Source organism: Heloderma suspectum, chromosome 2 (genome assembly GCF_057233095.1).
Source record: "Heloderma suspectum isolate Gila_16-S chromosome 2, 16-S_ref, whole genome shotgun sequence".
NCBI lineage: Eukaryota > Metazoa > Chordata > Lepidosauria > Squamata > Helodermatidae > Heloderma > Heloderma suspectum.
The window spans coordinates 270,300,886-270,317,047 of NC_139459.1; the positions used below are offsets into that span (position 1 = coordinate 270,300,886).

The 16,162-nt window shown below is 42.5% G+C and overlaps 1 protein-coding gene across 3 annotated transcripts in view; it reads left to right on the plus strand.

Annotated features, from left to right (window-relative positions):
• Nucleotides 1-16,162, plus strand: part of GRIA1 (glutamate ionotropic receptor AMPA type subunit 1) — a 318,993-nt gene that overhangs the window by 223,636 nt on the left and 79,195 nt on the right. For all 3 annotated transcript variants that reach the window (XM_084832440.1, XM_084832439.1, XM_084832438.1), the window contains exons 6-9: nucleotides 9,743-9,904; nucleotides 10,488-10,655; nucleotides 11,999-12,103; nucleotides 13,272-13,382. In XM_084832440.1, coding sequence (XP_084688566.1) covers nucleotides 9,743-9,904; nucleotides 10,488-10,655; nucleotides 11,999-12,103; nucleotides 13,272-13,382 — 546 coding nt within the window. The remainder of the gene's footprint in view (nucleotides 1-9,742; nucleotides 9,905-10,487; nucleotides 10,656-11,998; nucleotides 12,104-13,271; nucleotides 13,383-16,162) is intronic.

Below are 16,162 nucleotides of genomic sequence, written 5' to 3' on the forward strand. Positions count from 1 at the left end.
ATTCTTACTTGCTTATTCCTATGGGTGGGGCCATTAGTAAAAGTATGCGTGTGGGGAGGGGGATATTTAGCTAAGGTTATGTCAACATTTCAGAAAACAGAGACCACAAGCTACTGCAAGTGATCAATAGAACAAAACCATTTTATCAGCTCTACCACAGAAGTAGCTTTTGCAGTGTGGTAGTCTATAATAGGGAGGAAGCAAAGGAGAGAGGAAAGAAAAAAGAAGCAGAGTTGCATAGCCACACGGCAGGCAGCTTCTTTGTCCATTTGAGCTGCTGTAGGTTAGTATCCTACGGTGTCGGAATTCTAATTCTGGCTCCTCTAGATCAGCCATTGGCATCTGCTGTACATTCCCCAGCAACAATAAATGCAAGCATTGCCACTGAGGAACAAATAGAAAAAAATGGATTGCAGCTATTTTGGGGGGTTTTCTCATTCCTAATTTGAATGCTGAGTACAGCATGAACCCAGAGAAGCATCTACAGTGTTCCATAATTGAACCAAAAGGTTTAGTAAACACAGTGGTAGACTGAACATTTGCCTTGTCAATTTTTACCAAAACAATTCTTATCCAACCACAGCATAAATATTAATTCTTGCTTCTTTCTCACCCTCTCAATGTAAGTAACAATTTACATTGTTGTAGCAGGGAGAGAACCATTTCCCCTCTGCCAACATTTATTGTGCTATTTAATCCTTACCTCTTGGATATGCCAGTACATTGCAGATTGATTCAGTAGGACTCTGCTAGGCCTGTGCAGTTCCTTTATAGTTATAAATGGAATCTGAACTATTTTACAAGATAATTGTTTTGACAGGGGTTGGTGACTGGAGGGATTTGGCATGGCATCTTCCTCTCTCCCCGATGGTGCTAGATTCAACTTGGGCTGGTCATAAACAACATTAACAGTGGCCACCTGGAGCTCACAAGCCATCATGGCAGTTAGCTTGCTTTGCAGAAGTGATGCAGGGAAATGTGGCCCACTGTCAACCATGAGTTATTTCACTGTTCTTCACTGCAAGGGCTGAGGGCCACAGACAGCTCCCCATCACCTTAAGCGTGGCTCTTGTCTGACTTCCCTTACACACCCTCTCACCCTCTCTTTGTAGTAGCTACTCACCCTCAGCAAGGGCTCTTTAGCTTTGCCTTGTTGTTTGCTTTAGCAGTAGGTCAGCTGCAGTGATCTGGGCTACCGGAAGAGGCCTCAGGGGTGGGGAGTCAGGAATTGCATCCATCCACCAGCAGAACGGGCAACACTGGTGGAATGGATTCCCCCTTCTCCCTGTAGCCCATGCAGAACAACAATTCTGCTCTGGAGGGTTGGAGGACACTCTGGAATAGATTTGGAGGTATGCAGGGGGTGGAGGATGGGACGGGGATGCCCTGTGGTGAGAGCGGTCCTCTGTATGTGTGATGTTAGATGGAGCCCAACCTAATTAACTGAGACAAACACAAAAAGGGGAAAGTAAGTGATGTCTCTTTAGCTACAGTTCTGGCTTCTGTGTATTCTGCCATGCTGAGCAGAGAGCCAAGAGCTGGTGTTGGGGGAATAAAAATGTCCTTGGCACCTGCTTCTCAGGTAGGTTCTGATGGGACTATATGGGATTGCTGCCTTTTGTTAAAAAGGCAGTTCGCAGAGTAAAAACAACAGGCAAAGCCAAATGAGCATTTACCTGTCCCACAGAGACAGAAAAGGCTAAAAAATGAGGCCACACCCTTCCTTTAGTGAAGAAAGAAAACAGCTTTACTCACAAGTATTCTTGCACAAACAGATGCTGGAACAGCGTAGGATTTCAAAAGGAGTTTGTTCAGTCCCTTCTGTCTTCCATTACACAGGAGCGAGAGAGAGCATACCACGTACCTCCACTTTCCAGCAAGGAGGGGGGAGGAGCAGGAAGCCACACATAGCCTGTAGAGATCCTAAGTCTAGCTATGCCCCAAATTTCCCCTGCATTAGCAAGCTAACTGCCAAACTGCCCCCTCCCTGTAACTTGCAGACAAGGTGGCAATATTCCCAACAGGTTCTGTCCAATGGCATATTGGCCTCCACTTTTTGGAAAAATGTATGTTCGAGCTAATCTGAATTGGTCTAGCTTGAGCTTTCCTCCACTGATCTTATTATACATTCATCTTTAATTTACAGCATGACCCATACAGTAAATTATAAGGAAGAGCAGAAAAAGATGATGGCAATTTAAAAGATATATATATTTTATTGCTCATCTTTTAAATGTATCTTTCAAATCTCACCTCTTCAGCATTGCCCAGGGACTCTGGCTCTGCTATGCTGGCTGAATGCCGCCAGAGTGTATTAACTGCTTGCTTTTTGTTTTTAAATTTAATGGGCCACTTCTGAAGATATAGAGGAATTTCAATGCAAATGGGTATATATTTGCAATTGCTGCTGCCCAGATTTGCCACCTAGCTGATTTTATGAACATTTTATGTTCTTTCAAGCTGGCTTGCATGTTACATAGTGGGCAGTTTTACATTTCTTTATTTAGATTTGTAGCCCATTCTATCCCATGGGCTCTAGCTGGATAGCAATGATATTAGCAAAAAAATCCCTGCCTCTAAGGCGCAATAATCTAAACAATGAAAAGCAAGAGTTAGAAAAGAGAAAAGAGGCCAAACCAAAAGCATAAAAAGAAAGAAGAACATTTAATCATACTTTTTATAAATAGACAATGATAGCATTTGAGAAGCTCTCCCTTTACACTCACATTTCCTTGTTCCTGTTATCTGCCATTGGCCCTTACTCCCAACACTGGACTCTCACTCACACATCTCCTCATGTACTGGGAAACAGAGAGGGAGCAGTTAAACTTCTAGTCCAGAAGAAATAATGGCCACATTTAGACAATCAAATCTGCACACCCTTCACACACACCCCACACACAATTGATTTGCTCCTCCCTTCATGTGAGAGAGTGAAAATACTAAGAAGCATCAGTTAACCATAGTTCCCTGTTACATCTAAAATAAAAAGTATGGTTAATGACTTCCAAATGTCATTCCAGGATATGGAAGCTGACTTTAAACCAGGAATGCAGAGCCTCCAGCTTGTGGGCCTAATCCGTCCCACAGAGGTTGTGCATCCATCCCGTGGAGCCTTCTTGGCTTCCTCCAAGGGGTGGAGATTGGCCTCCAAACCCCACTCCTTGAGGAATTCCTCCTGGAGCAATCCCCACTGTTATCTCCAATCTCAGATCAGTAGGGATGTCTGTCATTTGCAAATCCACCCCTTTTGGGGCCCGATGGATTCCTCCTGCCCACCCAGCTCAGCTTGCATTCATGAGCCGAGCCCTGTGTTTCCCCCGAAATCCAGGAACTCGGTGGGGGAGGGGGGTTCCCATAAATTGAAATTTGCGCAAATTGCAGCCACGCTTTGCATAATTTGAGCAAATTGTGGCCATAATTTGTGCAAATTCCAGCCATAGTTTGTGCAAATTCCAGCCATAGTTTGTGCAAATTAAGCAAACTATGGCTTCAATTTGTGCAAATTACACAAATTACAACCACAATTTGTGAAGGTTATGTAAATCACAGCTGCAATCTGCATAACTTTCTATTTACAGGGGTGGGAGACCGCCAGAAAATTCACGAGCTGGCTCGACTTGATGAAGATCAAGTTGGGCCAGTGCACAGGGACATGAGCCAAAGTCCGGGGGCCGAGCTGATGAAACGTCAGCGAGCTCCACCCCCCAGACAGATTCCTCCAACAACCTTACAGATCAGAGATAACAGCAGGGATGTGGGCAGTGGGTGACTCAGGTGGCACTGGGAACAGCTCTTCCCAAAGCTGTCTGAGTCTTCCTTCCCATGCCTCTCATCACCACTGGGATGGTGAGAGGCACCGTGATAGTCTTGTTATTTCCTTCTTCTCCATGGCTGTACTAGGGACTTAACCACCTTTGCTGCACCTTAGCTACAGGTGTGGTGATAACTTACTAGTCCAAAGGTATTAGGATACCCACTAATCAAATTAATAATTGGATACACAATACCCAACAGAAGAAGACTCAACACTTGTGATTTGGTTACAATTGACTATTCTTTGTTTAGAAAAATATAGCAGGTACAAAATAAGCAGAATATATATTTTTTAAAAACATACATCGTCATAGAAAATCCATTAGTTGGAGTTCAAGTACATAGTCAAATCCGTAGAATAAATGTCTTGCCCTCAGCCTGGCAGTTGAACTTCCATCTGGTGCAGATATGTAGAAGCTACTTTGCCTACCATCTAAGCAGTTTATATAGCTTCTAAATCTAATAATCTTCCAGGAACATTCAGGTAGAAAATCTGTTGTTCTCGGAAAGTTATAAGGCAGATCCGGTACTGTATTTAGTTCTTCCAGGACTGCTCTGGTAGCCATTTTTACATACAAGGTCAGATTTGAACTAACAGCTGCAGAGCTCCTGGAGTCAACATATTTTTATATTGTTACTAGTCTTTTTATTTAAGGTGGTGGAAAGTATTCAAGAAAATCACTTATTATTTACTTATATCAAGCAACATTTTATTTTTAATTCATTTTAATTATTTATTTGTAAAGCCCTCCCACCCCTTTTTTTTTTCAAAGCTTGTTTTAAAATGACACTTCTTATCCCCCTTTTCTTTTCTTTTCTTTTCTTTACTTTACTTTTCCTTTCTTTTCTCTGAGATAGTATTTTGGCTGAATGCCCAGACTTGTTAAAAGTAGCATAATGTAACTGTCCTTGAAATTATGTTCTGCTACATTCTTCTTAGGTTTTTGTAGAATCATTTATTTATTTTTTTTATTTTCAACCTGGGGCTCCATCTCCTCTTATGCTTTTCTTTCAAGCTTGCTTCTAGGTCATCTGAACACCAGCCATATAACCTTTATCATATGGCTGGACCTTAGGATGTATAGTAATATTTTTAGTCCCTGGGACAGCACTCACAGCAAGCACCAACTTGACAGCACTGGAAGGACCCATTTCTCCCAGCACTGGCAGAGTCCCTTTCAATATGTTGAGAGAGACACAGACTTCCAGGTCTCTCTCAGCATGGAGAATGCAAAACCCGGGCAGCGGGAGTGGGGGGAGAATAACATCATCCAGACCATGGAGGGCATGGTGGGGGGCAATTCAGCCCACATCCTATTTTCATTCTTCATCCCTGCTTTAAACCATGGATTTATGTACTGGTTGTTTTGGAAACCTGACTTTCCCAGTTCATATATAACAGGAAACTCATATATAGCAGGAAGTGAAGGTTAAATGTGGCTTTCTGACTTGTTTCGCTGCTCACGTGAAGGGAGGAACAAAGCGGCGTTGGGCAGGCACAGGAGGCTTACGCGTGACTTGACTTATCGAGATGACATTTTGATTAGCCAGATGGGGATATTGAGGGCCAAATTCAACCTGAAGTTCAATGCACTTTAATGTCTTTGCATTTGGCATGCACATATTGCAAATAGCAGCCACTGGAGGGGCGGGGGTGATCATTATTGGGATTACAGCAGGGAAGGAAGCACTGCTGTGTTCCTGGTGAAAATTGAGAGAGAAGGTTACAACAGCTGGGATTGTTTAGTGTGGAAAAAAGGAGGGTAAGGGGAGACATGATAGAGACATTTTTCTCCCCCTCTCAAAAAACTAGAACCCGGGGTCATCCTATGAAGCCAATTGGTGGGAGATTCAGGAAAGATAAAAGGAAATACTTCTTCACACAGCGCATAGTTAAACTATGGAATTCGCTACCACAGAATGTAGTGATGGCCACCAATTTGGATGGCTTTAAAAGGGGGCTAGAGCTAGACAAATTCCTGGAGGAAAAGGCTATCAGTGGCTACTAGTCCTGATAGCTATGTGCTACCTCCAGAACCAGGTACACCAGTTGCTGGGGAACATGGGTAGGAGGGTGCTGTTGCACTCATGTCCTGCTTGTGGGTTCCTGGTCGACAGCTGGTTGGCCACTGTGAGAACAGAATGCTAGACTAGATGGACCCCTGGTCTGATCCAGCAGTGCTCTTCTTAGGTTCTTATATTCTTTGAAGCTACTATTTACATTGGGAGGAAATCCGCCATTGGCATAGCAGCTTCAGCCTAAGGAGTTACTGTGGGTGGTTTTGTGGATCAGGGAGGTGATATTCAATCTGTTCTAGGCAGGGTTACATTCCTCCTTGGGAATCAGGTTCACAGCTTGGGATCCAGCCTTGTCCTTGGGACGCCCAAAAGGCATCTGTAGCACAGAGCACCTTCCACCAGCCACAGCTGGTGCATCAGTTGCATCCTCCCACCCTGCCCCTGCTGCTGGTTTAGTTCCACTGGCTGCTGATCCAATTCCAAGAAAAACTCAAAGTGCTGTCCTTAGGAGAAAGGTAATTAGGTCTCTGCTCACCTGAAGGCTCAACTCCATTTTGGAGAAGCTCTCTGGAGAAGGCATATTTCAGTGGTGGTGGATGGGGCCAAAGGCAAACGGGACAGAGCCAAATATACAAGAAATATCAGCATATTTTAACTTTAAGGTCTTGCTTAATCTTCAGAAGAGACATGCCAGCCTCTTAGAATGGAGATAAAATTGCACAAAAGCTGGGAAACCATCAAACCATTGGTGGATGTGGGAGAGAGGATGGGGGCTGACAAAGGGGTCATGGCCCTCTGGAAAACCCTAGAGGGCCAGATTGGGTCTGTAGGAGAGTTGGATTTGGCCCCCTGAGGTTCTGCAGTTGTACCTAGAATATTTGGGATCTGGTTACCTGATGGACCACTGTCTCCACATGGTTCTGCCTGTCTACTGAGTTCAGCATCAGGGGCCTTTCCAGAGGTGCCCCTGTCCTCTGAGATCAGGTGGATGGCAATCAGAGAAAGGACCTTCTCAGCTGTGGCACCCTGTCTCCAAAATGCTGTCCCCCAGGGTAGCTCCTCTGGCATCTACTCATGTCTTTTCAGCACCAAGCAAATGAATTCTGTTCCCAGATTGTTTAAAATATTAGCTGAGCTGTTTTTCATTTGGCTTCGATTGTGTTTTTACTGTTCTGCTGCTTTAATATGTCTTCATTTGTCATTAAAATCTTTGCTATTACTGTCCAGCTTTCTGTTTTTTTTCTCTTTAGTGTTATAAATGATGCTTTTTTAATATGGGCATTTTGTGTTATTAGCTTACAGTTTAACACCTTAAACATTTAAAATGTTGAATGGATACCTGATCCCCACCCACCCCCACCCCTCAATCCTTACTTTTTTTCAGCAGCAGAAATTATTAAGTGATTCTTTCAATTAAACAATTAATCAAATATTTCTATTTGCATATTTATTGTACGTTGTTGATAAACTATCTTGAAATAACATTCTTATTTAACATTTATCTGTTAGCCACCCTAAGAGTGGCAACACTGAAGGGCAAGTTATATATTCCTAAATAAATGAATACTCCTATGTGATGGAAATGGTGGAAGCATAGGAAACTTGCATATTCTAGAACTGTGGTACTGTTGCACAGTCTTTTTAACACATCTACTCTGTTCCTTGACAGCCAAGTATGAATATTAATATCTTGGTCAACTGAAAGGTCAATTGTTCCATAACTTTTCTTTCATGGACCTTAATCTGAGAGTGTATTAGCCCTTTATTGACACTTGATTGAGTACATGAGACTTAGGGATGGAAGGGTATCTCTGTGTGACTAATATCCCTTGTAAATTTTGACACTTTCTCTATTGAATCATTCTCTAGGAATACATTCTTTCCATTATCCATTATCCATTTATTATATTTCTACACCACCCCATAGCCAAAGTTCACTAAAATTAAAAACCATTAAAATACATTATATAAACTATGAAAAGCATTCACATAAGGAGACAAAACAGACAGCATACACCACAACAACATATATCTAAAACAATTTGAAACCATCAGCCAAAGACAATCCAAGACCTGATTGAAAAGACTTGTTATATACTGCCAAATGCCTGAGAGGAGAGGGCAGTTTCAACCTGGCACCGAAAAGATGACAATGTTGGCACCAGGTGGGCCTCATGGGGGAGATCATTCCAACGGACCTCGTGAAAACGCACACTGGCTTATGGACCTATTTTCCTTTTCACATTGAAATCATGCCATTTTGCCCTCTTATTTTGGCTGCATGGGATTGAAAGATATTAGATTAAGCCTTGCTGAAGGAGAAAGCTAGGATTGGCTTTGGTCTGTGTAAAAACAAAATGTGGACAATTCAGAATATCCAAAGACTGTGTCCTGCATTATTTCAGGCAGCCTTTCCCAGCCTGGTGCCCTCTGGATGTTTTGGTCTTGAACTCCCATCAGCCCCAGCCAGCATGGCCAAGGGTCAAGAATGCTAAGTGTTGTAGTCCCAAATATCTGGAGGACACCAGGTTGGGGAAGGCTGAGGACACTATCCTATTCATGTTTAGACAGAGAAAAAGTCCTACAACTCCCAGCATTCCCCCAGCCACCTGGCTGGGGGAATGCTGGGAGTTGTAGGACCTTTTTCTGTCTAAACATGCATAGGATTGCACCCTATGGGATCAAAAGGACTTTTAATATTTTACCAGCTAAATTCCTGGAAATTTGCTGGATGTTATAGGGTGGAGCCAACAGAGATCATCCCTTTCCCCTTCTTTGTCTTCCTTCTCCTATCTTACTTTCTGGGGCCATTTACTAAATGCTCTACTGCTACTTTATGAGCCTCATGTGGCACAGAGTGGTAGGTGGCAGTATTGCAACCGAAACTCTCCCCACGACCTGAGTTCAATCCCAGCAGAAGCTGGATCTCGGGTAGCCGGCTCAGGTCGACTCAGCCCTCTGAGGTCGGTAAAATGAGGACCCAGCTTGCTGGGGGAAAGGTAGTCACGACTGGGGAAGGCAATGGCAAACCACCCCGCTACAGTCTGCCAAGAAAACGCCAGCACAAGCGGTGTCCCTCTAGGGGTCAGTAATGACCCGGTGCTTGCACAGGAGGAACTTTTCCTTTCCTTTTCCTACTGCTACTTATCTGTGGTGGCAACTGCTTCTGTATCAAATGGGAGCCCCTTTGGCTACAGAAGCTGCAGCCACTGTGTCTTGGTTCCACTGGCTATACTCCCCTCAGAGCACAGCTCAAGGCTAAGTATTCAGGGACAGATAACTTGACAAAATGAGCCATATCAGTTACCCCATTTGTTTCCTGGCTTACATTATTTCCCTGACACACTCTCTTTCACACTGCAAAGACAGAGAAACCAAGGAACTGGCTTGCAGAGTTTTGATTAGGAATGGAGAGATCAGTCAATTTCTAACCTATGTCACTTTCATATGTGTTCATTCCTAAGTCTGTCCCTTCCCTTTCCCCATTAATCTGCAAGGTTTGGGTAGCGGAGGGTCAGGGGGAATGCTCACCAATAAAATTGTATTTGAATATGTACTTTTGAATGCATTTTCTCACAAAGTACTCATTTCTAAAGCTATTTCTTCTTAAAGTACAGATTTTAAAATGCAGTGTGGTATATTTTGGGGGCTGAGAATAACATCACAAACTTCATAGAAGCGCAAAATCCAAAAGCAAACTATGTTCCAGTCCACATAGACTGGGGTGTGTGGATCGGGTCAGTCTGCATCATAATTCACAAAGACAGAATCATCAAGCATCCATAGTTATAATAATATACCTAGTAGTCTTATTTTTAAATAAGTAGTCTTATTTTTATAAATAAGTAGTCTTATTTTTCCTGTGCACTTTCATTCATTTCCTTATTTTGCATCTTTACTTCTTTAGGGCTTCATGGATATTGATCTGGGAAAATTCAAGGAAAGTGGTGCAAATGTGACTGGATTCCAGTTGGTGAATTATACAGACACCATCCCAGCCAGGATCATGCAACAGTGGAAGAACAATGATGCCAGGGAACAACCTCGTGTTGACTGGAAGAGGCCAAAGGCAAGTGGTACTGAAAACCATTTGTTTGAGGCGGCATGAATGCCCCTCTCTTGTTACATGCTGTCACTTTTGAATCAGAAGCTCAAGCCTGTAATTTTTATACTAAATTACAATGAACTTGTTCAGGCAAGGTTAACTTACAGGACACAACATTTTGCTTTGTTAGTTTAGGGAGGAAGGACTGTGTGTGCTGTAAAAAAACATTGTAAACAGCTCTTAGAAAAGTTGCTTTAGTTTAAAAAATTGCTTCAACTTGAGGACTTTTTTGGTTTTGTCTCTGTAAGGACAAAGTATTATATAGACTTTTTAAAAAAGAAAATAGTTCTGTTATTGTATATAAATTCTGGCTTTTGGACACACTACTTTTCAGCCAATAGGCTTCAAAGTGGTGTGTATGCAACATTTAAAAGCAATTTAACTACACATTTAAAAGCAGAGCAACAAAATACATAAATTGGCCATTCATACATGATCATTAAATAATAAATGCTGACCAAAACAAAGAAGTCTTTGCTGTCCACTGAAAGGCAAGTTTCCAGAATCAAGCCTAGTGGCCAACACATGTCTTATATCTGTTTTCTAGTACACATCTGCTCTTACATACGATGGGGTTCGGGTGATGGCAGAAGCTTTCCAGAGTCTCAGGAAACAACGAATTGACATCTCACGTCGTGGGAATGCTGGGGATTGCCTAGCAAATCCAGCTGTTCCATGGGGACAAGGGATTGACATCCAGAGAGCTCTACAACAGGTCAGAAACCAAACCATGGTGTAGAATCAAAGCTCTTCTTCTAATGAGCAGTCATGACATATTTGTCTTTTGTAACATTGGATGGATGGAAGCAACAAGCCTTCCCCAGCCTGGGGCCCTCCAGATGTTTTGGACTTCAACTCCCATCAACTCCAGCCAGCATGGCCAATGGTCTGGAATCCTGAGAGTTGAGGTCCAAAACATCTGGAGGACACCAGGTTGGGGAAGGCTGGATGCTACCATTATTTTACTCTGGAAACAACATGTTGAATCCTTTAGAAGAATGAACCCTCAATGTTTACACTGAAATTGAATATCCAAAATTGACTAAAAAAAAGTCAGCTTATTCAGGAAAACAAAACTGGAAAATGAAATGGTACAAAATCTCATGACATTTGGTGACAAGCGTATTTTATCTGAAAGCCTTGGTCATAAACTCAACAAATTTTACTTCCAAGGCTTCAGAAATCTTTAATGGAAATAACAGAATGTGCTCTCTATTTTTATACATAAGTGAGCACTGGCTATGTCAAATGTGCAGGAAAAGCCTGTGATGTGATTCTTGTGAGACTATACCACTTCAGACGGCTGGTGGAGGGTTGCATGACCGAATGTTTCCTGCAGATGAGAGCTAGCCTGTCAGACATAGGGCAAGGTAAATCTGTTCTTCCTTAGTTTTGCATGGTTTTGCATGGTAACTGAGAAATAAAGTTGAGGTTTTGTACTAGAGCAGAGCAATTTTCCCATTACTTCCAGTAAGCAGTGGTTTGTAAGCATTATTATTTGTCTCTGTGTAATTCTTTTTGTATTTTTGCTAATAAAAGTTCCTACCCATTGTAAATAGCTATTTGAGCACATACAGATAAACAAACTGTGGTAGCTTGGTTACGTATCATCCTACCAAGTAGTACAGAGAATTGTACTACGTATCAGGTGTGGGAAAAGGTTCTCTATAACAGCCTTCCTCAACCTGGTGCCCTCCCAATGTGTTGGACCACAACTCCTACCACCCCCAGCATTGCCCTGCTGGTTGGGGATGATGGGCATTGTAATCCAAACTCATCTGATGGGTGCTAGCTTGGAGAAGCCTCCTCTATCACCATTCTTTCTGATGGAATTAGGAGCAAGGAGCAACCTTGTCAGCTTGGGTATTACCTTCTTTTCAAGACCACTTCCAAATTTGGCGTCGGAAGATCTTGATATACACTTATTTGGAACTGATCTGATTTAAAAGTGTGGATAGAGGCAAAATACTAAGAGTTGTTATATTTTAACAGATTTTAAATTTATTATCATTATTATCATTATCATTATCATTATTATTATTATTATTATGATTAAAGGTGCGCTTTGAAGGATTGACTGGTAATGTCCAGTTTAATGAGAAAGGACATCGGACTAATTACACCCTTCATGTGATTGAAATGAAACACGATGGGATCAGAAAGGTAAAGGTTTCAAGCAGAGGGAGTAATCTTGGAACTGGAACTTGTTTTTGAGAATATTTCTTCTCAAAAGTTAGTTTTCGTTGTAGACTATTTATGTGTGTGTAAATTAGGCATGGATGAATCTATCTATTTCTGGTCAACATCACATTCACATATTTTTATTCAGTTTCATTTCCATATTAATCTGCAGTTCCATTTATCATTTCAAAATGCATACTTTAATATTATTTAATACATATTTATATGTACACTTTATCCCAAATGCATATTTAGATACATATTTTGCTATGTTTAAGACTGCCAAGAACTGTGCAGTCATCATTTTTTAAGAAATAAAATGGTGATCGCAAAAATGCGCATATTTGTGCACACACGAAAATGTGCATTTTGCAAATGTGTATATTCGCGTATGCAAAAACACGCACTTTGTGAATGCGCATATTTGCGTATACGCAAAAATGTGCATTTCCCCCAAAATGTGCATTTTCACACCCACACTAAGGCATGCCTTCACAAAAATGCACATTTCACACATGAGAATATACGCATTTGCAAAAATGCAAATTTTCGCACATACAAAAACACATATTTTTGCGATCACCTTTTTTTTTTTTAATGGTGACTGCAGACCTTGACAAGGCTGCTGGGGTGAGTGTGGGCTTCTTGCCAACCGTGGGAGGGGCTTGAGCATGGTCCAGGGACTAGCAAGCAGGGGCTGGGCAGGCATCCGGAGAACCCAGATGGGAGTGAGTACGCACATCCCTAATTTTAGGAATGGTCCTGGGCACCACAACAAAATGGCTGCCAAAGGAGGTGTGGTGAGTCACAAAGGATAAGTAATGTGTCCCAAAGGTAGAGTTCAAGGCAGAGGTTGGAGGGGTAAAGCAACTCAGGGTATCTCAAGAGAGGTGTCCAGGGGTACATTAATGTTCATGGGCAGTACATTGCCTGCCCCTGCATATATATATATATCTCCACATATATACACCATATACCATACACACACACACACACACACACACACACATATGCAAACAGAGCTGTGAAAGTCAGGGCCTCCTCAGAAAATACTAATGAACTCAAAGATTCATATATGTTTTCATGAATGTAATGTCAGCAATATATAAGCTATCTGGAAAATATACCATGGTCTCTTTATCATTGCTAGATTGGTTATTGGAATGAAGATGAAAAACTCGTCCCAACAGTTACAGATCAGCAAGGTGCCAATGAAACCACAACTCTCCAGAATAGGACCTACATTGTTACAACTATTCTAGTAAGTGTTACATCAGGTACTCTATCTGTCTGAAATAACCCCCTCCTAGTTGTGCACAGTCCTTCATTTAGGTTCTCCTCCCACTATAAGTAAGTCAACAATAGCAACATTTGGTATTTGAAGTAGGAGTGCCTTAAGACTCACCACGTAAGCATCTGATCCTTCATATGATTGGAATGAAGCTGGAATATGAAAAGTGATCAGAAATCATTATTAAGCTATTGAAAGAAAATTCCTCATAAGGAGACAGTCTAGACATTGCTTTCTTTTTCATCAGTGGAGGGTTTTATAAATAGACTGAGTCGTCACCTTTTTACTATGACTTTATTTCAAGGGTGGGCAACTTGTGGCCCTTCAGATGTTTTGCCCTAAAACTCCCATAATCCCTGATAGGGATGTACAAATCCCTTACCTGGCTCCGCACCAGGGCATCTGCGGTGAGGGGGAGGCACTCGGTCCCTCCCCCCGGAATCCTCCCTGGCCGGCTCCGCTCCACAGCGGCTTGCGAGCAGCCATGATAGGCTATGTAAATATTTACATAGCCTATCACGGCAAAGAGCAGGGATGCAAATGGCATAGCAGCCGCCCTTTGCATCCCTCCTTTTTGCCATGATAGGCTACGTAAATACTTACGTCACCTATCACGGCTGCAAGAATGCAAATGGCGGCTGCTACTCCATTTGCGTGGCTGCCTTTACCATGATAGGCTATGTAAATACTTATGTAGCCTATCACAGCAAAGAGCAGGGGCACAAATGGCGTAGCAGCCACCATGTGTGTCCCTGCTCTTTGCCGTGATAGGCTACATAAATACTTACGTAACCTATCACGGCTGCAAGAACGCAAATGGTGGCCACAGCAGCCCGGCCACGGCTGGCTGGAAGACCAGCCGGAGCCGCTGCTGCTGCTGGAGCCACCGCCACATCCGCCCCAGGTAAGTTCCGTCCCGGGGGGATTCCGCACAGTGGGGGGGGTGGGAGGCCGTTCCACCACGGATTCCGGAGGGCCAGATTCTAAAGAGGGGGCCTCACTGGAATCCGTGGCGGAATTCTCTGACATCCCTAATCCCTTACCATTAACTATGTTGGCTAGGGCTTTGAGGGGTTGTAGGCTCCCTCGAAGAACATCTGGAGGGATACAAGTTGCCCATCCCTGCTTTAATGGAACCATCAGTCAGTGAACTTTTAGCAAAGTGAAAATTTGCTAGCAAGTGATGGGAACATTCCATAATATGCAGCATTTCTGTGTCACTCTTATCATTCTTCTTGACAAAGGTCAGTCCTGATTCTGGAATGTGCCTCAGTTGGGCTACAACTTGTTTGTTTTTGTTTTTTTAAAGGAATAAATTGGAGTTAGTCAACAAGATAGATCATCTATCAGTGGATGGTCAGAAACATACTACAGACTTTCAGGAGCACACAGTAATCATCTTCAGATATTTAAAAGGTTGATAAAGAGAGATACTGAGGTGATACCGTAGCTTTGCATTGTAAGAATAAAAATGCAGTTTTTATATTAAGAACAGCTTCCAAATTTGCTAGCATAATTCAAAAATCCTCAAGAAGCTGTGCAAAGATCAAAAAGAGGTATCAGGAAACTCATTAGGCCTCAAGGTGTTGGAACAGAAGCTTGATAATTCCCTGTCATGTCGTTATTCTGTGATTCCTTTATATTCGTAGTAAGCAATCCATAAACATATGCTGTATATACAAAGGACCAGGCCACATAAGACATCTTGCTCTGCGTTAAACAGTTGCAACTGTCTCCTGGTATGCACGCATGTGGACAATCTGACATGTGAACAGGATGATCATGCACATGTATCTGGCAGCAGCATTCATGATTGCAGGGGCTTAACAAGTAGTGCTGTGATTAGAGATGGACAAACCATCACAGTTCTGTTCCAATTCAAATTCTGATTTACCATAGAAATTATGTGTTTACGTATCCCCTGAAAGAATCTGAAGAGTTCCATTGGATAGTATCTTGCATGTGCAAACCTCACTAGGATTCACACTGTAACCTCGGCATTGTAACCTAGCTTCATCTGATCGGATGTGTAGAGTCAACTCGTGCAATCTTGTTTATGGAATTTATTTGTAGTGATGGAACACATGGCCGCTGCTTCAGCAGTGGCTCCTGCAACACCCCTTCACACCACAGACCTTTCAAAATGGTTATGACTTTGATGTGATTTGACTTTTCCTACTAGTGCTGCTGTTTTGAAAAGACAGGCGGTTAATATGCATTTGCACAATGTACATTTCAGATATTTTCTTCAAAGCTGGTTATTTATTTATGTTTTTGTTTATTAGTTCCACTTTTTTAGTTAATGGGTTGGGTTTTTTCCAGTTTAACTGAGTGTGTATCCGCATGCATGTACATGTATGTGTGTGTCTGTGCATGTGTGTGCACATTATCACTGAGTTTCCAGAAGTAAACCTTTCCCACCATCTTTGCACTCCATAGCTTCCTCTCCTGTGCTTTTCTCCATACTTCATAGGTTTTAGCAACAACTGCAAGAGGTGCTTTGAAAATCAAACCACAGTGAGGGCTACTGTCAGGGTTGTAGCTGAGCCCATAGAGTCCCAAAGCAGCTCTGATTCTGAGGAGGAGATACAATTCGTGGGGGAGGAATTCTCTCAGACCTCAGAAGTGCAGCTGGAGGGGGAGCCCCCCCCGCTCACATCCCTGGGAGCGACAGTGAACCAGACGTGGAAAGGGAGGGACAACCTGAGCTCTTAGACGTGAGGTGCAGATGCAGGCACAAGCAAGAGATT